At 52.9% G+C, this 23,757-nt stretch overlaps 7 protein-coding genes across 7 annotated transcripts; 5 read left to right on the plus strand and 2 right to left on the minus strand.

Annotated features, from left to right (window-relative positions):
* Positions 1–2,087: 2,087 nt before the first annotated feature.
* CCOS01_15856 (methionine adenosyltransferase) lies at positions 2,088–3,420 on the plus strand (the record flags this gene model as incomplete). The annotated part of the gene is made up of 3 exons (XM_060463994.1): positions 2,088–2,165; positions 2,239–2,904; positions 2,959–3,420. 3 exons carry the CDS (start codon positions 2,088–2,090, stop codon positions 3,418–3,420), a joined length of 1,206 nt encoding a protein of 401 aa, XP_060305375.1.
* A 5,676-nt stretch (positions 3,421–9,096) lies between these two features.
* CCOS01_15857 (uncharacterized protein) lies at positions 9,097–9,795 on the plus strand (the record flags this gene model as incomplete). The annotated part of the gene is made up of 1 exon (XM_060463995.1): positions 9,097–9,795. One exon carries the CDS (start codon positions 9,097–9,099, stop codon positions 9,793–9,795), a length of 699 nt encoding a protein of 232 aa, XP_060305376.1.
* A 1,070-nt stretch (positions 9,796–10,865) lies between these two features.
* On the minus strand, positions 10,866–13,801 carry CCOS01_15858 (uncharacterized protein; the record flags this gene model as incomplete). The annotated part of the gene is made up of 3 exons (XM_060463996.1): positions 10,866–11,577; positions 11,639–13,448; positions 13,507–13,801. The coding sequence occupies 3 exons, from the start codon at positions 13,799–13,801 to the stop codon at positions 10,866–10,868; spliced, it is 2,817 nt and encodes a 938-aa protein (XP_060305377.1).
* Positions 13,802–15,662: 1,861 nt separating this feature from the next.
* On the plus strand, positions 15,663–16,454 carry CCOS01_15859 (uncharacterized protein; the record flags this gene model as incomplete). Its single annotated transcript, XM_060463997.1, has 1 exon — positions 15,663–16,454. One exon carries the CDS (start codon positions 15,663–15,665, stop codon positions 16,452–16,454), a length of 792 nt encoding a protein of 263 aa, XP_060305378.1.
* A 386-nt stretch (positions 16,455–16,840) lies between these two features.
* Positions 16,841–17,392, minus strand: CCOS01_15860 (uncharacterized protein; the record flags this gene model as incomplete). The annotated part of the gene is made up of 1 exon (XM_060463998.1): positions 16,841–17,392. The coding sequence occupies one exon, from the start codon at positions 17,390–17,392 to the stop codon at positions 16,841–16,843; it is 552 nt and encodes a 183-aa protein (XP_060305379.1).
* A 1,490-nt stretch (positions 17,393–18,882) lies between these two features.
* Positions 18,883–20,361, plus strand: CCOS01_15861 (phosphatidylinositol-specific phospholipase C; the record flags this gene model as incomplete). The annotated part of the gene is made up of 1 exon (XM_060463999.1): positions 18,883–20,361. One exon carries the CDS (start codon positions 18,883–18,885, stop codon positions 20,359–20,361), a length of 1,479 nt encoding a protein of 492 aa, XP_060305380.1.
* A 1,965-nt stretch (positions 20,362–22,326) lies between these two features.
* On the plus strand, positions 22,327–23,613 carry CCOS01_15862 (casein kinase II beta 2 subunit; the record flags this gene model as incomplete). The annotated part of the gene is made up of 1 exon (XM_060464000.1): positions 22,327–23,613. The coding sequence occupies one exon, from the start codon at positions 22,327–22,329 to the stop codon at positions 23,611–23,613; it is 1,287 nt and encodes a 428-aa protein (XP_060305381.1).
* Between the last annotated feature and the right edge of the window lie 144 nt (positions 23,614–23,757).

Genomic DNA, 23,757 nt, shown 5'->3' on the forward strand with positions numbered 1-23,757 from the left:
GCGGTTGATCAGCAGCGCCTGTCTTTGCGCGCCACTTTAGGATCCAGACAAAAGAGTGTCCGTACCGACAGGTACCTTATTACTAAGATATCAGAGAATCTACACTTTGACTCTTTGGGCGAGGGTGATGTAACTCTGGTACTGGATGGGCTGAGCAACGTGACGCGGTGAAGAAAAATTGGATGCGACAAGGTTGCACTGTGATATCAGCGCCGGTGCCGGGGGTTGGATGTAGGATGGCAAGCGACGAGAAAAAAAAAATTAAAAAATTTGCTTCGAGGCGGCGATAGCTTGCGATAAGAGACAACAGGATGCCAGCTCGAATGAGATGGCCCCCCTCCCCTTCCCATGGACCAATTTGCTCTAACAGTGAGAACAATGACGGGCGGCTTGCTGCGGAATTACGGGCCAATGCCGCTCGCACGTGTAGAGCGCGGGAGGGGCATATTCTCACCAGGCCCGTTACCGATGTTATACAGCGTAGCTCCCAGTTGGGATTAGCCTGTTTCGGCGGGGGTTTCTCACTTGTCTCCAGAGGTATTGGAGGGGTGGCTTCGCAGTCTTGTTCGGAATGCGAGTCCTCGCAGGAGGGATACGCCGAGGGAGTCACTGCTGTATGTTAAGGACACATTCAGATATCTACCGTATGGGAAGAATGGAGGATGGGAATGTCGCCGAGAAGTATGCGCGTGCCGTTGACATTCCGAACTTTGAACAGGGGGTTGTATTGCCCAGTCTCGAACAACTCGCGTGTCTTATCCAGGAAGAAAGGGACGCCTCGTGGAATGCCATTAACTTGACAATGCATTGGTAGGAGAGACAGGACTAGAAGAGTCTCAAAGGAGACAATCTCAGGTCAGCAAAGTTCCCGTTGGGAGTTTCAGCTCCCGTGCTTGACTACAACAATTGCGCGATGCCATCCTGCTTTTTATGTCCCGTACTTTGCTTACCTACACACAATAGAAGCTACCTCATCACTTTAGTGCGTAGTTTGTGAGGCGAGGATAAGGTTCTTAACTTGTGCTGGCCTTGGCCAAGAGGAAAGAAAAGGACTAGGGAAAAAATGGGAAGGACGAAACAGAAGGAAGCCCGAGCTCCCTCGGGGAACGATCACCGCTGCTCTCGTCAAGGTGCGCATCCTGGCGACTGTGTAAATCCGAGCTTTTACTCCCTTCCAGAATCCACGGTACCGTGGGATGCCCGCTATCTTGTTGAACCGCAACTCACCGACCAAGAGGTGGCCGTAGCGGTACACGGAAGTGCTGTAATGTGGCCTGAAGAGTGTTTTGGTACGGCACGTACGGTGCCTTTTCTGCTAATGGGAGCGTGCCTGACTGACACAGGTCACAGATATGCTGCGAAAGGTGAAGGCGGTCAAGGGAGAGAAGTCGTGAGGATGGCGCAATCTGGAGAATTTTGGACCCTCCCCCTCGACAGGGCTGGTACATAGGGATGGAGGGGTCGACCGGTGAATATACCTTCCCACCACAGTAATTTACTATGCTGGTGTGGGTACCTTCCCTGCCGTCCGGCCCTCGGCCAATGTCTCCCACGAATAGTGCCTCAAATCCGCTTGAGCTTATGGCAAGGTACGGTACGGAGCAAAAGGTACATCCAGATACAGAGGAGCAGCAAGCAGGAGCAAGAGGAGCAAGTGAGGAGCGAGAATTTCTTCCCAACCGGCCACCATCCCAAGTCCCAAGTCGGGTCCCAGAGTCCCCATCCCCAGGTCGCGCGCTCGTCTTGTGTTTCTTTTAAAACCCGAACGGCCACATCTTCCTCTTCCTCCTCTTGCACTCTTTCCTCCTTCTACATCCACAAGCCTCACCTTCCTCCGTGTCCCTTCTCCATCTCAAAAGGTATGCAATTGACTTTGCGTTGAGCTTCCCTCCCCCTCCACGCAGACCCAGAGAAAAGAGGACAAACCGCTGACCCATTGGATCCAGAAGTAGCTTTTACCCGTTGCTGTCTTCATAGCCCCTCGGAACCCCGCGTCGGTATTTTTTCACCGCACCGAGCTTCTCAAAACTTTTTCTTCTCTTCTTCACATCTTTTCACATACACACTTCCCCACACATCCATCCAAGATGTCTGCTACCAACGGTGTCAACGGCAACGGCATTGCCAGCCGCAAGCACTTCAACGAGGGCAACTTCCTCTTCACCGTAAGCAAACCCTTTTGGTCGCTAATTGCCGACAGCCCCTCAGGCCGAACACCCATGCTAACTCCCGAGATAGTCCGAGTCTGTCGGTGAGGGTCACCCCGACAAGATCGCCGATCAGGTCTCCGATGCCATCCTCGACGCCTGCCTGAGAGAGGACCCCCTCTCCAAGGTCGCTTGCGAGACCGCCACCAAGACCGGTATGATCATGGTCTTCGGCGAGATCACCACCAAGGCCAAGCTCGACTACCAGAAGGTTGTCCGTGACGCCGTCAAGGACATCGGCTACGATGACTCCGCCAAGGGCTTCGACTACAAGACCCTTAACCTGCTCGTCGCCATTGAGCAGCAGTCACCCGATATCGCCCAGGGTCTCCACTACGAGAAGGCCCTCGAGCAGCTCGGTGCCGGTGACCAGGGTATCATGTTCGGATACGCCACCGACGAGACCCCTGAGCTCTTCCCCCTCACCCTCCTCTTCGCCCACAAGCTCAACGCTGCCATGTCTGCTGCCCGCCGTGACGGCACCCTCCCCTGGCTCCGCCCCGACACCAAGACCCAGGTCACCATCGAGTACAAGCACGACAACGGTGCCGTTGTTCCCCTGCGCGTCGACACCATTGTCGTCTCTGCCCAGCACGCTGAGGACATCACCACCGAGCAGCTCCGCAAGGAGATCAAGGAGAAGATCATCAAGAAGGTCATCCCTGAGAAGTACCTTGACGACAAGACCGTCTACCACGTAAGTTCTAACCCCATTGCGCTACTTTCTGGCTATCCGACTAACATCCATCAGATCCAACCCTCCGGCCTCTTCATCATCGGTGGTCCCCAGGGTGACGCCGGTCTGACCGGTCGCAAGATCATTGTCGACACCTACGGTGGCTGGGGTGCCCACGGTGGTGGTGCCTTCTCCGGCAAGGATTTCTCCAAGGTCGATCGTTCCGCTGCCTACGTCGGTCGCTGGATCGCCAAGTCCCTTGTCAACGCTGGCCTTGCCCGTCGTGCCCTTGTCCAGCTTTCCTACGCCATTGGTGTCGCTGAGCCCCTTTCCATCTACGTCGATACCTACGGCACCTCCGACAAGACCTCCGATGAGCTCGTCAAGATCATCCGCGACAACTTTGACCTCCGCCCCGGTGTCATTGTCCGCGAGCTCAGCCTGGACCGCCCCATCTACCTCCAGACCGCCAAGAACGGTCACTTCGGTACCAACCAGACCTTCACCTGGGAGCAGCCTAAGACTCTCAAGTTCTAAGTCAATTAGTACTGGACCGAGCAGGATTTCTTCAACAAGCTTCCTGCATTGCAACGACCTAGACGTTTATAATAATTTTGATATTCATGCGGACAGGCACTCAAACATGGCGTACGGTTCTCAACGAATCCCGGTTTCCAGCCTTTTCGGGTAAAGGCAGCAACAACAACATCAAGACACGATGGCGTGGTCTTTTTGGTAGGATCGTTTTTTCATTTTATGTCAAACGGTGTTAAAAACAATCGGAACAAGGGAGCGGTGGCGTCTTTCAACAAAGACACAAAGCGGGTTACACAGGAACAAATCCTGAAGCGATTTTTTTCGTTTTCTTTTTTCCAAAGTCACAAAAAGAGCAATGCATTATGAGAAAGATACCCTTCGGATTGTTCGAAAGGGGAACAAAGCATCTACAACGGCGTTAACGGGGAAACAAAAGAACTTCAACATCTTTTCTTTCCTGGTTTTCTAGCCGACCATCTCTTGCGCGGTTGAGGGTGGCAGAGGCGAATAGCCGGGGGAGACAGGCCTCAGAGGTTCCATCTTTGGGCATGGGGATGATGTGGGCTTGGAGATAGCTCATGATTTGTAGATAGGTAGACCATTTGGCTACTGGCAATAGAGATGAGGATCTCACGAACTTGACTTTCTGAGACATGCAACTGTGAACCAATGACGCGAGCCAGACACGACTACCTAGCACCCAGCAGCACCTCTATCAAGCTTCACCGCCTCAATTCCACGAAGTGTCTCGGGACGTCCCCTTGCAGTTCTAGAAGGAAACCTAGGCTCAACACGGCCGGGCAAATCCTAGACATGTTTCTCAACAGCATGAAGCGGATCGCACGCCATACGTCGGTTGATAGACTGAACGCTACACTGCCCGCCCGCAACTGACTGTCTACATGCTCGGATAAGGAGGGGAAAATGACTTGTGGCCCAGAGACTCAAAGTCGGACTTTCAGCATGCAGGACAGAAAGTCTAATTCGGAGTATACCTTTTTGACAAAGTTTCCGCCGGGTGGGAGGGCCGCGAAATTTGACGTGTCACAAAAAGAACGGGCAAAAGTTTCGCAGTGTCAATCGCTATGAGAGTCCTCCAAGTTCGTTATCGTCGCCGTCGCGAGATTTGCGAAAATTGAATCCTTGATATAACCCTTTCTCGCGGCTGCCGTCACACAATGTCCGCCGGTCCCAGTGGAGCTATCCACCGGAGCTGGCGAGATGCACACGGAAGGGTGGCCGAGTTGGTTATGGCGCCAGGTTAAGGTCAGCTTAACATCTGTTTCCTGGTGGGGCAACCCGCGCGAGTTCGAGTCTCGTCCCTTTCAATTTTTGTGGTCTTGGGGTGATATTCGTATGAGGATGGTTGGAATTTCATACTTTTATGCCGTGCTGGTCTCGTATGTGTCTTGTACATACTGAGTATTGTCCAGTGAGTGATTGCTGGGGGGTTTGGCGTGTTTTGTATCTAGCTATGTCCTCTGAATTTTGACAACGGAGCCACTTTGTCCCAATCACCAAGCGATCCACTTCCAAGTATAGATGACTATGTTTTGAAACTGTCAATGGCTTATTGTATGAGTTGTCGTTTCTTGTGTACTTCCTCATTCCTTGGGAGGAGTACTTATCCTTTTCATGCACTTACAATTTCAATGAGACAAATAAATGTTAGCCAATATTTCAGTTTCAAATGTGTGTGGCCCTCGTCAAGAACCAGCCGCCCGTTTGCGCGTAGGCGTGATATTCTGCGCACAAGTACAAAGACTCAAAATCCTTTTTGTGTCACTTTCCCCAGTATCTTGATGTGTGTACGAGAAATCCTTATTATAACATCATCTGTCTCCCTTTCCTCCGAACAAACGTATCGTATCAGCCAACGCCCCCAGGATCTAAATAAAGACTTGAATAGACCTCCACCTCCGGAGACCGTCACACAAAACTCCGGGCCGCAAACACGGGAACCACGGGAAATGTGGAAAGTCTTCCGGTCGATGGATACGTCCTCGGGCCCCGTTGCGGTCCGTGAAGTTCGGGAGCGTTGTTCAGTATCAAGGTTGCGGCCCGGTGTCTCTTCCCGAAGTTGACGATTCTCCGGGAGGGTGTTTGCGTTGCGCAAGGTGCGGTGAGACTGAGAGAATACGGGTGGTTTTCAGCTCCACAAAGCGCAAAGAGACAACTTTTGGTATTGCTAATGCGGTCAAGTGATCAGCGTAAGCAACAAATTGCTTTAATTTTGGATATTGACATTCTCACCGTCAACTGAATGGTGGCTGCTGCCATCAGCTGACGCTGGGAATGCCCGTAAACCTGGAATTACCTCACACGAACATGTTACACAAAAGTCACGACAATAGGGCTGAAGCAGACCCCGACCTGGCTGGACGGAATCTTTCCCTCTTTACGCTTCCCGATCGGGACAGTCGTATCGACTAAATTCGCAGTGGGATGGTACTCCGTGTGTAACCCCAAAACCCAAAGCACTCGATCTTGTCTCCTTGTCGTTTCCTCCTACAATTGAGCAGGTGAGCTTGCTCCTGTGAGGTTCGTGACACAGACACGTAGTAGCGTGCATTGCGATGAGATCTCCATCTAGAGGGAAGCGTAGGGAGTGGTTCGAGCAAATGGGGAAACGAGGGTGAGAGAGGGAGAGAAGGAGAAGAGAAAGAGCTGGTGGTGGGATAGGGGGAACGTAGGTTTTGGGCTTGACCTGGCAAGATTAGGTCAACCATCCCAGCGGTACCCAACCAGAGATGAGGGGAACCAGCTCCGTCTCAACGATGATTTGTGTATGCGTTGTACGCTTTGAGCCAGACGGGTGTCTACGGCCGAATCGCATTGGACAGATGGCCTGTTTGTAGCAGGCAACCTCGAAACACTTTCGGCTTTTATAGTGGGTATGCTGAATGCCGCAAGCGGATCCGCGCCAGCATTTTGAGATTGCTGTTGTTGTTCATGTCTCTTCGTGGGCTAATTGATGACAATCCACTGGAGTAGTAACTGAAATATATGTGGGCAGGCGGTTCAGCGGGAGAAATAAAAGCAACAGCATAGGAGCGGCACTTTACTCATGAACATGTGCGCTTGTCCGCGACTACAGGAGTAGGCTAGCTCCGCCAAGCAAACCAAGCTGGATCATGTTTGGCAACTTGCCATGGCTTTTTGGTGGGTTGGTCGGCACTATGCCGAGTAAGTCGAGCGGCATCAGAAATGTCCAGTTGGAACTACTTCGTGATCGCCACGTTACGTGCAGGTATGTTGGCGTTTCATGGGTCGGCATCTGATGGCCATCTCGTCGTGGGGCTAGGGCTGTGGAGTGGTAACTTAATCACACCGAGCCAAGTGACGAGGCGTACACCGGTCTACGGGAAGCCGGCCAAGATGGGATAATGGGGTTAGAATCGGCGATCGGATTTGGGAACATCAAACGTGGTACGTTACCTGAAGAGCCCGGTGGCTGGTGGAAAGTTGATGACCCGGTATCAGTGGGTTCATGATTGATCCGTCAGTCCTTTGAAATCATTCTAGAATATGCATTCAATATCACTAATGAACTTGAAGCCAGAGCATTCCACAGCATCTTAATTTGTGAGAAGCCCAACGAACACATAACCCTTCCCGTTGACATGCAGATGCAGTCGGCATGCTACGTTGTGTCATCACAAGCCAACGTGTTCATGATGGAATGACGAAGATCATTCTCTGGCGATATGGCAAACATTTTTCAAACACCGTTGAGGGATTTGATCTTCCTTACGGCCGGGTGTAGAAGCGTTGGATGTTGGAATGGATGGCAGCCTAGGCCCCAGGGTACGATATGCTATGCCACACCCAACCCTGCTTATTGAAGCGAGCGAACGAAAGACAACAGGGACCTGTGAGGCCGGTCTAATTCCGCGCTACCCTTGAAAGAGCATCAAGACTCGCCAAAGCTCACTATTTCTGCCATGGCATTGCTTTGCGGCTTGCTGCCAGCCTCCCGGAAGATGGGGGGATATTGTGCCGAGTGGCCTGCCTACCCGTCGAGGTAGCAGGTGATTGGCAATGTAAGTATCCTCGTCAGCCAAGATTCACCCAGAGGAATTTTATCCTTGAAAGATCCCGGCACCATGAAAGACAGCATGCCGAGAGGATTGTTGCAAGCCTCTGAAGCTCTTGTCCGGTATCAGCCGCAGCCGACCAACTTTGCCTTGTGGAAATATCGATGTACGCCGGAATAAGTCACAAGGCGTTCCAACAGCTCAGAACCATACCAGTTCCAATGACGCCAACAATGGCCGGCGCCGGAGTTAGTGGCCTGGCAGGGGCTGTGTGATTTACCGGGGTGAGTGAAAGGGGATCTCTTCATCTTGCTTAAGAAAATTCGGGAAGGGTAAAATGCATCAGGAAGAGGGGTGGGAAGGACCGAAGGAGTGGTTCGTGGCTGGGATATCCGAGACTCGATCCAACTCATTCGGTACGGGTTGCCGCTGGGGTACGACGGGCGGTGCGATCCCTCGGCCGGCGGGTGTGGTTGAGAAGCAAAGGGGCCGAAGGCGTTGGACAATAGCAACGTTGCCCCACACACATCCGAGAACAATGTCAATCGGGGGGCTCCACCGTGCCACCACAATGGAAAGAGGCGTTCGGCAAAGTGGGTCGATGCTCGTGGTCCTCCCCCTCCGGCTTCCGCACCCCCCTACTCTACGCCCATCCAGCAATGCAGCTTTCCGGGGAGAACAATAAACTGGTAATGCCATTCAGCCGTGTGAAGTGTCAAACTTTCCTTTAGTGTTGGCCGGCTTTTAGGTACGCAGGAGACAGGGGCGCGTTGCTCCCATTGGCAAATGTCGTAGAGAGGACCGGACATCTTCCGCCTTGCCCTGTTCAGGCATGGGGGCATGTCCCTCGCCATGTGGGCACTTGCTCTTTTGAGGATGTTATCTGGGTTAATTTGTTCCTTCGATCGGCGTGTTTTTGGCGCAACAAGCATCGTCGGGATCCGCCACACCCTTGTTCTGGCTCCGAATGCTTGGGTCTCGTTTCGCTGTCGGTTACCACAAAGGTGTGGTCCGAGCAAGAGAAGCAGAGAGGAGGCCTGATTTAAACGGAGATTTGCGGGAAGCCGGCCCAACTCATCCTACTCTGGGAGCTCAAACAAGCTCACCGTGGCCAGTAGTGGTTGGAATCTAGCTTCTGCGCTTACACCGTGTGTCTGTGAAAGAATGTCCCAGGTGGAGCTGGACAGCGAAAAGTGAGAGATGATGGATTGTTGATGAGTGATGGAACGGAGCCCATTGTGCTTACCTGGTGTTTTCTTCGGCCTACCCACTGAAATGGGGAGACACTGCCCATTCGAACGTTCCGTTCTACCAACTGAACAGGGAAAGCTGAGTTTCAATGTTACTTCTCACGTCTGGCGTCTTTCTGTCACATCTCCGCTAAAGAAACCTGGTCTTACCTTGAATGTGTTGTCATATGCCTAGGGAAGTGGTTATATATCGACTACTACTGCTTCTCCTTCTCATCTCACATACGCTTTGCATCTTGTTCCACTCCACGTCTTCATTTTGAGAAAAAGTCGAAAGATAAAACGACTTCAGGCATCTCTATCAGCTTGCAAAAAACTTGGACGTTGAAGACACAGCTGCGTGCCTTACCTCATCACCACTTATTCTCTACGCATCGCCATAACCGAAGATGGCTTCATCCACCGAAAGCGCCCAGACCCAACACCTTGCTCTACTGTCAGGCCTCCATGCTCTGACGATACCCAAGGATAATGATCCCTGGAGACAACCTCAGCCTCCAGCATACTCTCCGCAGGCACAACCGACGGTCTTTGGCAGCATCGCATCCCACTTTGTCAGACGAGATACCACTCACGAGAGCCAATACAGTCAACGGATCTGTCATCTTCCCCAAGACTCGATCTTAGATGCCGACGAGGAAGGGGAAGAGGAAGAACCATCACCCATTTCTCTGCGTATCTCAACAAGAATCGACGTGGCCAGCGATAGCAACCTCATCGCCCTGCCCTATTCGCCTGCGGCACAGGCAAATTCCATCGCAAAAGCGGTAGTCGATGCCATTTATGAGAGAGATTGGACAGCGGGGTGCCCCTTGATAGATGAAAATGGGCGGTCAAGACCATTGAAGCTGGAAGTTGATGCAGGTATCACTGTGAGGGGATCGTCAAATGTCATCGGCACGGAAGCAGTCATCGCAGAGTTCCTTCGTCGTGGAACGTACACACAGAAGAACCCAACCAACCGACAACCCCGGAGACAGTCTACCGATTCCACGGCGTCTCCTTCATCGCCAAATCGGAGGAGGCCGGCCTCAGAGCTAGATGCACCAGAGCACCCAGTATACAAGCGCGCTCGGAGTGAGGAGTGAGTCTAAGTCCGTCTGTGTCTGGGTTCTTCTCGAGCAATGCTTCTTTGAATTCGGCGGTTCAGCCTTAGTGGCATTGGTAGGATGAAGGGAACGCAGAGGCATGTCAAGCTGAGCCCGTTGATCTTCAGGGGGACCTTAGTGGTGCTCGTCTGTCAGTGTCACTATGTGTCGCTGTTGGTGTAACGGCGGTGCAAAGCTATGAGGATCTCGCACAACCTATGTACCACTGGGATTGAGGAAAATAATAGTGCCGAGGAATGGGTGGGATTAGAGGGAGCCGTCTAGATCGATCTAGATGAGGTCGAAAGCTCGATCGTGGTCAGCTCGCTGTATTCAAATTTCAGCAATTACACTGAATCGACTTTGTGTCATGAATCGTAAACCCACATCTAATGTATTCTTTAGCAATGAACCAATGACTTCTCAATTCCTCTTTATGACAAGGCTGGAAATCAGTATAGCTTCTCCATTGATCTGTGAGACCGGGGTCCCGAGTATCGAGGTTTGAGCAATCCGGCATGTGATAAAGGTCCAGGGTTCGAAACAATTGACGTATATCCTCTTCTTTCCTCATCCCGGTACATCTATCGCACTTCCTAGACGTTGGCCATATCCATACCACCTGTTTGCTCCGTTTAAGGGATGGTTCTTCCGACGGTCTGGTAACCAGGTCCTAGCGCGCCCGGGGAGCTAAGCCGCGCTCCTTTTCTTCCCCGTCATTTGCTCTACATCGTTACACATGCATTACGCATTGCCTGGTTTGGGAAATCTGGCCGCGGACGGGGGTTCAACGACAGGAGATCGATGACCCCACAGTCCTACAACACAGCATAAACCTGACTGCAAATACTGGCAAGTCAATAACTGCTAGCAAGTGTATGAGTGAGCTTATCCGTCTGAGAATCGGCTTGACAGGACCAGTACGTAAAAAAGTGTCAAATTCTATTAATAATTGCTTCGCCAAAGGTTCTTCCCATGAATTGTTGTATGATTCCAAACTTGCGGCGCAGCCCTCGATAAGCGCATCAATGTAGGAGAGCTCTGAACATTGGATTAAGGAACATATCAAATCAGCCCCGGCCATTGGGAGCATTACTCAAGTTGAGGTAGCTCTTGGCCTCATGGGCACCCTGCATCAACACTAAGGCAAAGCAGTCACCAACCCGGCCACCGGTGACAGTATACATGAGGTCAGGGCTCTTGAGAGTTTCGATCCCTTCAACTGGGTCACGAACCAGGAAAAGCTTTGACGATTGCCCGTCAACATAGTCACAGACCGCAGGATAGAAAACTTCGCCAAGAGGGTCAACAGCAACGAAGTAGTACTCTTCAGGGCCAGGTCCGCCGTAGTAAGGAGCCCACGCGACGACAACACTATCGGTAGGGCCATGCAGTTCAGGTTCGACGCGCAGCCTAGAAACGCCGAGCTTTGCCATGGTGGTGCCATAGTAGTGCATCAATCGCTGAGCTCCGTCGTAGATGAGGGCGTCATTCTGATGAGCCCACAGCTCCGAGCAGAGTTCATTGTCTGGTCCGCCGGTGAGGACTGCGTACAAGTTGCCGTTGCTGCAAGAAATGATCATGGTAGAGCCGCTAGGGTTTACAAGAAGAGAATACTCGTATCCGTCGGTATCATTGTAGCCCGAATTCGGAAGGGACTCAAGCTCATAAGAAAGGGTAGAGGAGCCTCCCTTATATTTGTGTGTGATATCAACAATCGGGTTCGTGGGCTCGAAAGTTTGTCGATGCCCAATATGCCGCTTTGTGAAGTTGGAGGGTAGTCTAATCTTGTCAGCCCCGAGTATCTTGTGAAGCGGTAGGGATAGTAGAGGAGGCAACTCACGGGATGCATTCACGAGTCAGTGGACGATCGTCGGTATCCAACAAATTTATCTCCTTCAAACCCAAGATATCGATGTACAGTCTGTTACGCCAGCTGATTTGCGTGCTGATGCCTGTACAGCCATCCGTCTCGGTGAATCCGCCCTGGAAGCTGCCCGTCTCAGAGAGCCCGATCGAAGCTGCAACTTGAGCAACACCCTTGATGGACGGCTCATCAATGATGCCTACGGACTTATCCCAGGACGCGATCTGGAGACCACACTTGATACCTATAGGCAGACCAAGTGTCGTGGAGAGCATCAACTCACCTTCCGCTTCAAAGACCGGCTTGAAGTAGGGCTCCCAGCCACTCTTCTTGCTGTTAGCCGAGTGAACAAAGTCTATGAGCACATGGGCGTCTTGCAGACCCATCTCAGCGCCCGCCAGCAGTTTTCCCTTGGCCGCTGCTTCGACCTCAACGCGTGATCCGACGTTGATGCGTGGCCCGATGGTAACAACACCGTAGGACAACCCAGGTAAACCCACGTTGATCAAGTCATTGTAGAACTCCTCCTTGTATGTGATCTGGGCATCGATCCCTATCTTTAGAACAAACTTGATATCCGTCCTGATGTCGACTTCGCCCTCGAGAAACCCGCCAAGAGGAGTCCAGCGGGCTCGGCCAGCGATTTTGGCGTTGCCAGACGCACCGCATCCGACGCAGAAAATGTTCATGTATCCGTTAACCGTCTTCTCAGGGTCCTCCTCCTGAGAACCTAGCGCTTTCAGAAGGATCGAATCACCCCATGGGGATTTGACCTGCTTGGTCTTGGGATCGGTGAGCGTTTTTCCATCGGGGTTCGAAGACTTGGAGTCGGGTAGCTGCCAGGAGATATCTTTGTTGATGGAACCTCCGATTGAGAGAATTTGTTGCGTGGCGTGGTAAATTGCCTCAAGGGGCTTCACTATGACGTCTAGGAAAGACCAGAATGAGCGCCCACGGAGATGCCGGCGTTGTTTCCAGAAGGTGTCCTCTGGATCAATGTCGTACTTGAAATCCTCTGGAATAGACTCCTGGATGAACTGAGGGGCGATTTCCTGAACGAATCTGATACTCTCGGCGCTCAAATGGGTGTACCCTAGGTCATCATCGAGATCCTCGTCGAAGTAATCACCAAGACAGGCCGTTGGAAGTCCGTACTTGGTGTCTACCGGAGCGTCGCAGTTGCGTGATGCCTGCAAACTGGTGGAGTTCCCCGTAGAGGAGCTGTTTGAGAGTGGACTGCCAGGAGTTCCGGGCAAAGCAGTTGAAATAGGCACAGGTGAAGTTGATCCGGTCGTGCCAGGGGCAACATATTCTACAGAAGAAGCGGAAATAGGATCGAATGGACTACTGCCAGATGTGGCGGCCGGTGCGGATCCCCATGTGAATGTTGGTTCAGAGGCTGAGGAAGGTTGCGGGTGGTGCCCTCGAGGTGTCCAACGGCCCCATTCGGTTTCACCGACAGTGATAATATCGTCAGGGTGACTAGGAGTTCCGGAGGCTGTTACAACGAAATCTCCTTCGTGAAACTTGAGTGAAGATACGCGGAAGAAACAGCGGTCGCCTTTCTTGTAATCACCGCAACCTTTGGCGAAGGCGACCAAGATCAGGCCGTCATCAGTATTCCAGGTATCCACGGCATTCTGATATCCATCTTGGCTGCCAAACGAGATGACCAGATCTGAAGAGTCGTATATGACGACTGCTACATGATCGCAATGGTCCAGGTTTACTGACGGGGCAGTGAAGTGGTAGGTGACAAAGGCATAATCTCCTGCCTTGGCCGGATCTACTCTATTGCGTGAGCTCATCGGGTTGATGAGGATAGGTTGGCATCTTCGACTTACCTCCAACCCCGTAGTACATCTTGGAGCCCTTGCTGGGAGGAATGGGGATGACGTTGGCCGCCGGCTTTGTATCGCATGACCAATGGATGTTTGGCGACAGGGTGACGTGAGGCCCATCGTGAGCAAACGTTGCGGTTTGTTCTCCCATAAAGCCAAACCTATTGGCCTTTTCCACGGGAGATGGGCAAGGCGTAGGGACAGCAGTCTTGGTAAAGGTGCCGTTGCTACCGGGTGCAGATGAAGCCGGATATGCGCTTGCGGCGCCAGCTATAGCTACTAGCAGTGCGGCTCGCATCTTGAGTAACATCATGGCGCCCTGTCGAGCATCCAAAGACTAAGTGAGTGACTGAATTAGCATAAATGATGAACGATAAGCAATGAGACCCTGTGAGACGTAAATGAGTGTGGTGGTCAGCTTGGCAGAAAGACATACGGAGTATTTGCTACATGGGCTGGGTCTTCCTTAAAATGTTATAACCATCGATAGTAGTGTAATGCTTCTCTTCAATGTGATCTCAACAAAGACGTAGTGTGAGATGTCACCAGAGGCTGGATGTCAGGGAGAATTTCGTAATTCAAAAGTTGTTTCTTGGAGCCAAGACAAGAGATTCCTCTCTCATCAAAATCAGCCGTTGACAATTCCGACGGCGTATAGGGTCAGAATGCCGTGGAGCACTTTTCAGCTGCAACTATCATAAGAGCCAGTGGTCTTCACATTGCGAGACTCACGGCTTCGACAACATGAATGTCCCAAGACGGATCACCAGGCAAAAGAGACACAAGGCAATCCCAGAGGTGCTCAACTGAAAATGGCTTTCCCATTTCGCACGAAATTTGCCGTTCGAATGATATCCCACGGCTGATCAGACTTGTCACATTTATCCCTTGCGCCAAGCCAGCCACACATACACAGTCAGTATTTAAATGGGCTGCTAATGATGCCTTCTGTCTAGCTGATGAATGTGATGACATCCGGATACCTTTCATAGATCTCAGCGCAAAGATACTTTGAAGATCGCTAAGTGACTCGTCAATGCACGCGCGAAGAATATTCTCACCTCTCAGAATACATTCTGAAAGCCTCTCCCTAGCAAAGTGATCGACCTCGCGACATCAACGCCGGATAATCTCTTCAAGGACGATATCCGGTTCCAAACATGTACATGCACTTGACCAAATGTGACAGCACCAATTGAGAATGCCAGAACAGAAAGCCCCTTGACTTCAGCACGACTCACCTCAGCGGAAGCAGGGCACGTCGGTTCAAACAACCGCATTCTTCGTTACACTAAAACAAGCTTAAATCTTAGCTGGATTTGCAGAATTGGAATGGGAAAGTCCCTTACCATTCCTGCGAGAACCTAGACGAAATGCCATACCACTTTGCGGTTCAAAGAACAGCACAACATTGGCCAGCTGATGGTAACCCCTTTTTGGCGGTTTTCATTTTGGCTTGAGAGCCGTGGTCGCCATGACCGAAATGCGGCTGAGGTCTCAGCCACGTTTCTCACGTTGATAGTAACGGAATTGCTATGGCACTTGTACTCCCCATATCGCCTTACAATGGCGCACACTACGACCCACGTATCATTCACGCGTTGGAAAAGTCTCGATACACAGGCTTCCAATTACAACGGGACCTTGAGAGTGGATACGAGGTGAGTTTCGCTATACTGTTGTGCAAATCACACTGAAGAAAGAGGAATTAGGTGATTACCATGGATTCCTCCTAAGTCTGTAAGTCGGAATGGCCAGTGGGTTACATTGGAAGCTTTCTCTTCGTTATTAGGCGCTCTCGGAAGTTTAACTAACTCTCAATAATATGTTCATACATTTTTAACGAATTTGATGTAGAACTATCATGTTGATCGTACCACGGAAGAAAATGGAGGACGGGGGCCGAATTATCATCAAGATCGCCCCTAGCAGTTGAAGTTACAACAAGACCGCTTATCTAAGACGTGCGGCACAATTCTTTATCCTCTTCTAGCCTGTTTGCCGTCTTTCCATCCTCACTTTCCGTATTCCTGAACACTTTTGGCTCCACTCTTGGACAGCAAGTACAATTTCATACAACTCCTTCTCCAGAAACCAAAAAACGCCGAGGTGGAAAGCGGGCACACCGTTAGGGTATTTGACCACAACACGAAGACGAGATGCGGACGCTTGACCAAGTCGAGTACTCTGAGGAGGCTACAGTCGCCGCCGTGATCGACTTTTACGTCTTTCTGACTAAAATGTACCTTCCCGAGTCGGCTGTCGTGCACCCGCCGCCAGGAGGGTGGCCAACGTTGGCCTCTGATTTACAGGGCCTGGGGAAGTCAGACGAGGTACTGAGCCTACTTTCACACCTACCGTACATCCGCCAAGATCTCGACGACAACGAGATACCAGAAATCACCCCTGGAGGTCGTTGGATAGACTGGCGCATGTCCGGTACCTGGGTACGCGAGGGCGGCAGCGACATCGACGAGCTTCGCACCATCACCGCCACCACGGAGCACGTACCCGAGAGCGTCGTCGGGCTGACGATGAGCGAGCACCACACCTTCCTGATTGATACGGAGCTCGGCGTCATTTACTGGCCAGAGTGTCCCGGCCGGCTCCGCGACGGGCCCCGGTGCATCGAGGACGACCCGTACGATTACTGCGACGATGAGGAAGACGCCGAGTGGCGTGCCGACGGCGCCGCCTGGTCTGTCGCCGACTTCTTCAAGGTGCTCAAGGCCGAGTACCACTTGCTGCGCTGGGTGCCGTGTAACGAGTACGAGGTCTTGGATTCGGAGAGCGCGATGACGAGGAATCCTATTCCGGCGCTGCAGAAGGTTTACCGGCGCCACGGTTGGCCCGATTCGCAAGAGTATCGAAAGGAGGAGTGCCTTGAGGAGACGAAGGCGGTTATGATTGCAATTGAGCAGGCAGGGGATGAGGAGGAAGGGCGCACTTAGATTTCATACGAATAAGGTGTGCTCATTTGCGTGCTTACTGGTATCTGGCTCGTTTCTTAGCCGCGTTCACTATTGTTGAGAGCCATACGCCGAATGAGCTGGTTACTCCGGTAAAAGAGTAAATAAGTGATTCTCACAAGCGTAGGTTACATTGGGCCTCGTGTAAAGCAGCCTCTATGCTTATCATGTTTTGATTACATATTCATTACTTTCGTGTATATATGGCTTAATGGCGTGAACAGCCTCCCGACTAAATCCGCCCTCGTCTCTTAACTTCTGACCGCTATCTCTTGCCTGGCCTGTCTTCCTCAATATTTTCCTGGCCTCTTTTATCAATAGCACCCTAATTTCCTCCTCGAGTTCCGTCAACTGACGGTTCAGACTTTTCAAGCAGTCCACCTCTTAGTCTTGGCGGCAGGAGCCGGGCAGGGAGTTGTGTTTTCCGGGTCAAAGATATCGTCTCCAACCCAGACGGGCCAGACCTCGTTGATGACGGCCCGCGAAGCATTGTTCTTGGCAGCGTAGACGTTGATGAACATGGTGTCGGTGGCCATTGTATTGGGCAGGCCGTCGGGGCCGAACAGCCGCACAAAGGTGAAGTTGCTCTGGGCGCCGCACACCTTGCCAGTGACGGTGGGTTTGCCCCAGCCGTAGCCTTCGACCTCGTAGTGGGTGATGAAGTCCGCGGTCGAGGACTGGACGTAGAGGCCAGCGTAGGGGGGATCGACGCGGTTGAAAAGGAAGGAGAATCTGGCGTGGGGCGTGCCTGAGAGAGAGGTGATTTCGGGAGCGCCGTAGGTGGTGACGTCGCCGTCCGTGTGGTTGTACCAGCCGCCGTGGTTGTATTGAGGCCAGGTATTGAGCGTTGGGGTGTCGGCTGCGGCAGCTGCCGTAGCAGCGACGGCGAGGCCTACGGCGATGGAGGGAAAATTGACCATTTTGAGAGTAGATGAGAAGAAAGTGAGGTGTTGGAGAAGGATTGTCACGATGGGGAGCAGATGAGGGCATCAATCGGAAGCTCACGAGAGGTATATGATTATTTATACTCGAATACAGTCAAACCCGGGATGTAACTCATGAGTCTAGCCATGCTATTCAGCCTTTTACCCTTCTACGAGGTCTTGGCAAGAATAGGCAGAAGGGCGGGTATTGCAGATTTCATCGTAGTGCCTCCAAGCTCGACCAGGGCCTGCCGCCCGAGTCTGATGCTCTCATGCCACGAACACGAGCGCGACGGGTAAGACTCCCAAGTTGGGGTTAGCCGTGGAGATTTTGGTACCGAGATCTGATTTTTCATTACTCCATGATGGTTCATGGAGAGTATCTCGAACAGAGGAGTACGTGGTAAGGGAGTTGGGAACAAAGCGAATGGCTCTCTCAACTACTGAGCCGTTGAGCAGAAAGAAATGACATAGCTTGAGGTTTAGCAAAGACCAAAGTTCTTTCTGCAATCGTGACTGAGGTCGTTGAAAGAGGAAGGTGTTTTGCTACGAAGCGAAGCTGCTTACGTCCACGAATACGATCTGACTGCTTCAGGGATTAACACGGGCAAAGATATCATAGGCCGCCCTGCCCGCTGCATCCACCCGGGCACCGGGAGTAAGCCAAAGGACGTGCATTCTGCGGAACCTAAACACTATTTCCCGTCCGTCCCGTTGGAGGCCAAATCGTCTCTTGTTTTGACTCTCTTTGCATCAGATCTTGATCAACCTAGCCTTGGCTGATCAGACGGACAACAGGCCCCGATCACTTCGTCTCTGCCCCCAGGTCTGCTCATCCCTGCTTCCCATCACCATACCTTACTTCAGCTGCTCTTCGGTCCGAACTGTCGCCGTCAGTCTCCATGCGGTCGCGTCCCAGCTAATCCATGGCACAGGTTGCAGGACAACCAGGCACACCCCAGAGTTCAGCTCTTTTGCGCAACTGGTATCTCCCAACGGCCAATGAGCAGCGCCAATTGCAAGAACAGCTTCTGTCTGTCACTGCTGGCGAATCACGTCCAGTTTCAGGACACTAATCGGCCAGCTCTACTCCAAACCAGCAGCGCTACGGCGCATCATATTGCGACGTCAATCGCACCTAAGACATCTTTGCTGCTTGCGGCGTTACCGATCTTGAATCATTGCTGTGACTGTGAGGAAGCCCCGGTCAAGCTGAGCTGAACATACAGTACCTACCTATCCGTAGGTACGAAGTACCTTGCTCGCGCCGACTCGGCATGCATCCCGCGACGAGACATTCAAATCCCACCCAGCCAACCGTTGCAACGCCCTTTCCTTGGCCGTAGGTCAGCCCAGCTCCAAAAGAGCCCCATTTTACATGCAAGTAACGGCCCTCCCAAGCCTTCCAAGACGGCTCTGTACCCCGGAACACGCGTACATGAAGCCCGCCGAGGGGCTCTAAACCCCCGTGAAAATCCTCCTCCACGATGGGTAACTGCCTCTCACTTCTTCTCCCCTCCCCTTCCTCCCCCTTGCTCGAGACCACCGCCATGACGAACCTCACCATCCGCAACCTCACGGCCCTGCCAGTCACCCTCAAGCGTGTCGAACGCTTCGAGGGCGAGAGGAAGCGCACCGGAGACTTCCTGGGCAACACCTTTGGTACCATTGGCTCCTTCATGAATGCGACCAACTTCACCACCAAAGAGACCCACGCAAAGGGAGATGCCCACCAGACCGAGGATGTCGATGTTCATGTCGAGCCATTCGCCATCGGCGGCACCGAGATTGGCGCACCAGATATTGGAAACCACGATGTCGTTCGTCTCCAGTTCGAAATTGAGGGCCACCGTTATGAGATTGACGCCCCGAGCCCCACCAACCGCTCTTCCGTCATGAAGAAGCTCGACGATGCGCCTCTGGAGCTGACGGCCGTCTACGTGGCCAATGGCGCATTCCTCGCCATCATGTCGTCCGCAAACCTCAATGCCTGGATGCACGAGCTGCGCGACGAATACCCGCTACCCCTCCTCTCCATCCCCGGCACCCACAACTCGCCGACGTGTTACACGGCGCTGCCCTCCGTCCGCTGCCAGGCCGTCGGCGTCCGCGAGCAGCTCGACAACGGCGTCCGCTTCCTCGACATCAGAGTCTCCGTCTCCCAGGACAACGACGACCTCGCCCTCGTCCACTCCGCCTTCCCCATCTCCCTGACCGGCAACAAGTACTTTGCCGACATGCTCTCCGACATCTACGCCTATCTGGACGCCAACCCCTCCGAGACGGTCCTCATGTCCGTCAAGCGCGAGGGCACGGGCAAGGGCAACGACGAGCAGCTCAGCCGCTACCTCCGCGACCGCTACGTCGGCCGCGACGCCCACAGGTGGTTCGTCGAGCCGCGCATCCCGCACCTTGGCGACTGTCGCGGCCGCATCGTGCTCATCCGCCGCTTCGGCCTCGACGAACCCCTGCGCGGCGAGCACGACGGCCGCGGCTGGGCCATTGACGCCCAGAACTGGCCCGACAACTGCGAGGACGGCACCGTCGGCGGCGGCCTCATCCGCGTCCAGGACTTTTACGAAATCGACCAGTCGACAAACGTCGAGAAGAAGATCAACTTCTCCCACGGCCAGCTCGAGCGCGCCGCCGAGCAGCTCTTCCACCTCCCCGGCATGCCCGACTTCAACGCCGACGCACCGCCGCTGCCCTTCTTTGTCAACTTTTTGAGCGCGAGCAACTTCTTCAACGCCACCTGCTGGCCGGAGCGCATCGCCGCCAAAGTGAACCCGGCCGTCATCGAGTATCTCTGCATACGCCACGGCGAGCCGGGCAAGGGCCCGCACCAGCTCAATGTCGGCGACGCGGCGACGGGCATCATTGTCACGGACTGGGTTGGCGCGCACGGCGATTGGGATTTGATCAGGTGTATCGTGGGCATGAACGCGCGTCTGCAGCTCAAGCACTAGGTGTGTCTGTGCCGCAGTATGCGATTGGAGACTGGCGCAAGGGTTGTGGATATCAAGGGAGGCAAGGCATCATTGTTACACGATCAGAAAGCGAAGCGACAGAAAAAATGCGATGAAAATATCATGTTTTATTATTGAGTCATCAGACTAAGGAAGATAGATCAGGTCTCATTGAAGAGTCCAGGTTCCTAGAAGTTGTCATGTTAGCGAAGTGCTTTGCTAAAGTGATGGCAAAACAAAATGTAAAAATGACAGGTCTCGATCAGTTCTCCAAGGTGAATCGGTTTATGTTTTCTCTTTCATGATATTCAGTACTAGAGCTAATAAAAGGTCATCCGTGAGACGGTGGGCGTTGCGCTTGCAACAGAAAAAAGTGCGGAAAAAAATTGTAGACCTACCATTTGGGTATCAAAGCAAAACGAGAAACATCAGTACAAGCAAGTTACCTATGTCGCGGGTCAGCGACTTGTCAGGCATGGGTGAAGCAAACACCAAGTGAACGATCTGCTGGCTGTTAGTGATGCTGTCCAAAGGATGTGAGATGTGAGTTTGAATTACCTCAATATCAGAAAGTGTTAATTACGTTCATGTCCAGCAAACACCGAAGTGAGCGCCAGTCAAACAGTGTGAATACTTGATCAACTCATCATAGTATCGAGAGACTGAACACGGTCGCCGCCTGGGCAGCAGAATAGGAAAAAATGTTTACCTGCGTCGAGAACAGTCAGCATGGCCAGCCTCAACCAGATGAACGCAAGCTTTCCAAAGGCCACTCTCCTGCGCGTAAACGCAGAGGAAGAGTACCTTGAACACAAGCAAATAGTGGTAACCACGATCAGTTGACGATCGATCTCAACAAGAAGCCCCGACACCCAACACCACAGAGTTTGTACGCTCCGTTTGTTTCTGGCGAGGGGCATCGAGGTTCGTTTATGTCCGCCCGTTCGTTCAAATCTTCCTCATTGTGGTGTTTGCTTGTGGGGGAAGGAAAGCATTGAGGCGGAGCCTGGAAAATATGTATTTACCTATCCGACTGATGTTAGCTTGGATGCTACCTGGATAGATGCGAGCAAAAGAAGGTAAAATTTTGGCTCTAGATCAGACAAGGCTGAAACTATTGCACCGGATTCAACATTATGTATTCTGCATGAGGAATCCCTATGGTGTACGAAGTGTTCATCATATAGAGGCGAAGAGAAAGGGGGGTGGAGAGACCGGAAAGTGCAAACGAACCTTTTGAAAATAGCTTCAAAAGCAAGGGCTTCAAATTTGGAAGCGATTGAAAATTCGTAAGAGAATATTCTGTTGCGCGTTAGCTTTGGTCCCACAACTCCGTAGACGCGAATAGACAGGAAGCTGCGCAAGAATTTGCTCAGTTCTAAGAAAAGTGTCACACCATGGAAATAGGTCTGATTTGGATTGTTCAATGTTGTTTCCAATCATCATGCAAAAAGACAAAAGAAACCAGGTGAACTCTCGTGAGACAAAGAAGATCAAACTTACCAATTGAAAATTTCCCAATGCCTGCCAGGCGCGCGCCAGTCTGGCGTTTGCGCAATGGCAGGCAGAGGGAGAGAGGTCTTGGTGATTGACCTTGTTGAGTATGGAAAAGAGAAGTCTGCAGCAGTTGGAAGAGCTTCGTGGAAAATTTAAAGGAAAGAAAAAAGTCCAGAGTGGGGGTCCTACCTCGAGATGATGCACTAGCCTCTTTTTGGACTAGCGGGAAACATGACCACTGGCATGGCTGTGGCGGTGCTTTCGGGAATCTGTGCTGACAACCTCAGGTGGCGAAGTCTATCTTATCGCCTCCCTCTTTATAAGTGCTCCCCGCGATCTCCCGTCCTCCCCCAGGTTTCCCTCCTTTCCCAAGGACATAGCTCCAGACACGACACTGTTCGACTCGACCTTGACGTCCCCCTTACCGGTCGTGATCTCTAAGGAGTCACTCCAAACAAACCCGCCAAAATGTCTGCCGCGGGGGGTATATGGGCTCCAGCAGCCCTACGCCTCCTCCGCGTGGGCATCACCAGAACGACAAAGATGATACGAACCAAACTCGCAAACGCAACCCGCCCGGCCGTCCAGGGCGAACTCGCACACATCCCCATCCGCACGACGCCGACGGGCCGACAGCCCATTCACCCGGCCGCTCTCCTCAGACAGAAGCGCGCGGGACGCTGGTACTCGACCCAGAGCATCAACAACACCGTTCGCAGATGGATCTCCACGAGCGGTAGCCCCGGCGGCAGCAGCGCACGCTTCAGCCGGGCATCGTTCCCGAGTTCAAACACATCCCGCCGCGTGGGCCAAATGACCGGCCGCGCGCCCTTTGCGAGCACGCTCCGACCGAATCTCACCGGCGGTGCCATCGCCCGCACCCAGGGCGGCTACAGCGTCGGCGGTGGGGCCCGCTACTTCTCTCACACGCCCGCGGCGCCCGCGCAAGTGATCCAGAACGTCTCCGTCGCGATGCGCGCCTTCTGCCTCTCTGGCCAAAAGGTACGCTACGACGGCCTCAACGCTCGCGGCGACAAGCGCTACCGCGCCGTCTCGGAGCTCGAGCAGGCCGCGTACGTCAAGATGATGGGCGCCACCTCCCGCGGGAACCCCGGCTCCTTCGTCGACTTCCACATCAGCCCCACCGTCACGGCCCTCAGCCCCCTGGCCGCCGCCGCCGCTGCGGGTTTCACCTCCGCTAACGCCGAGGCCCCCACCACCACCCTCAACGAGGATGGCTTCCTCGACGTTCTGTCCATTGACTTTGCTCGCGCTCTCAAGGACCTCGCCGTCGTTTTCGCAGACCTGAAGAGGCTTGCCTTATTCGGTGATTTGCCAATCACGATGGAAAAGAAAAATGTGCTCCGGGTGCGATTCCCTGGAGTTGACGCCGAGACCGTCGAGCGGCTGTGCGATGATGCTGGCGTTCAACGCGGTATTGTCGGTCAAGACGCCGACTTTGAAATCGAGAATGGCGTCCCGGTGGCGCTTCAATTCCCATACGCTCCTGACGACGACGTCAAGACCATCACTTCGCCCGGCGGTTCACTGCGATCGCTTTCCGGCATCGATGTCGACCTGGAAGAGGCGTTCATGGATGAGATGGAAGAGCACTCTTGGATGTCAGACCCCGAGGGATACGAAAGCTTATCGCCCACCCCAAAGACCAGTGAGGACTGCTCTGATGGGTATGAGGGGCTTGAGGGCATATACAGATTCCTGGAGGAGTGTGACCGCAATAAGGGACGTTTTTAACGGGTGGGTCCTCTTTGTGTTTTTATCAACGGTTGAAGCCGCAGATTGGGTTCTGGGCGATGTAAGGATCTACGCTCTTTGTATAACAACATGGGACTCTGGCCTCACGAAATAGCCGAGTAGTAAAATGAGATTTCCTATATC

This window comes from Colletotrichum costaricense (genome assembly GCF_030867565.1).
Source record: "Colletotrichum costaricense strain IMI 309622 chromosome Unknown Scaffold_26.1, whole genome shotgun sequence".
Taxonomy (NCBI): domain Eukaryota; kingdom Fungi; phylum Ascomycota; class Sordariomycetes; order Glomerellales; family Glomerellaceae; genus Colletotrichum; species Colletotrichum costaricense.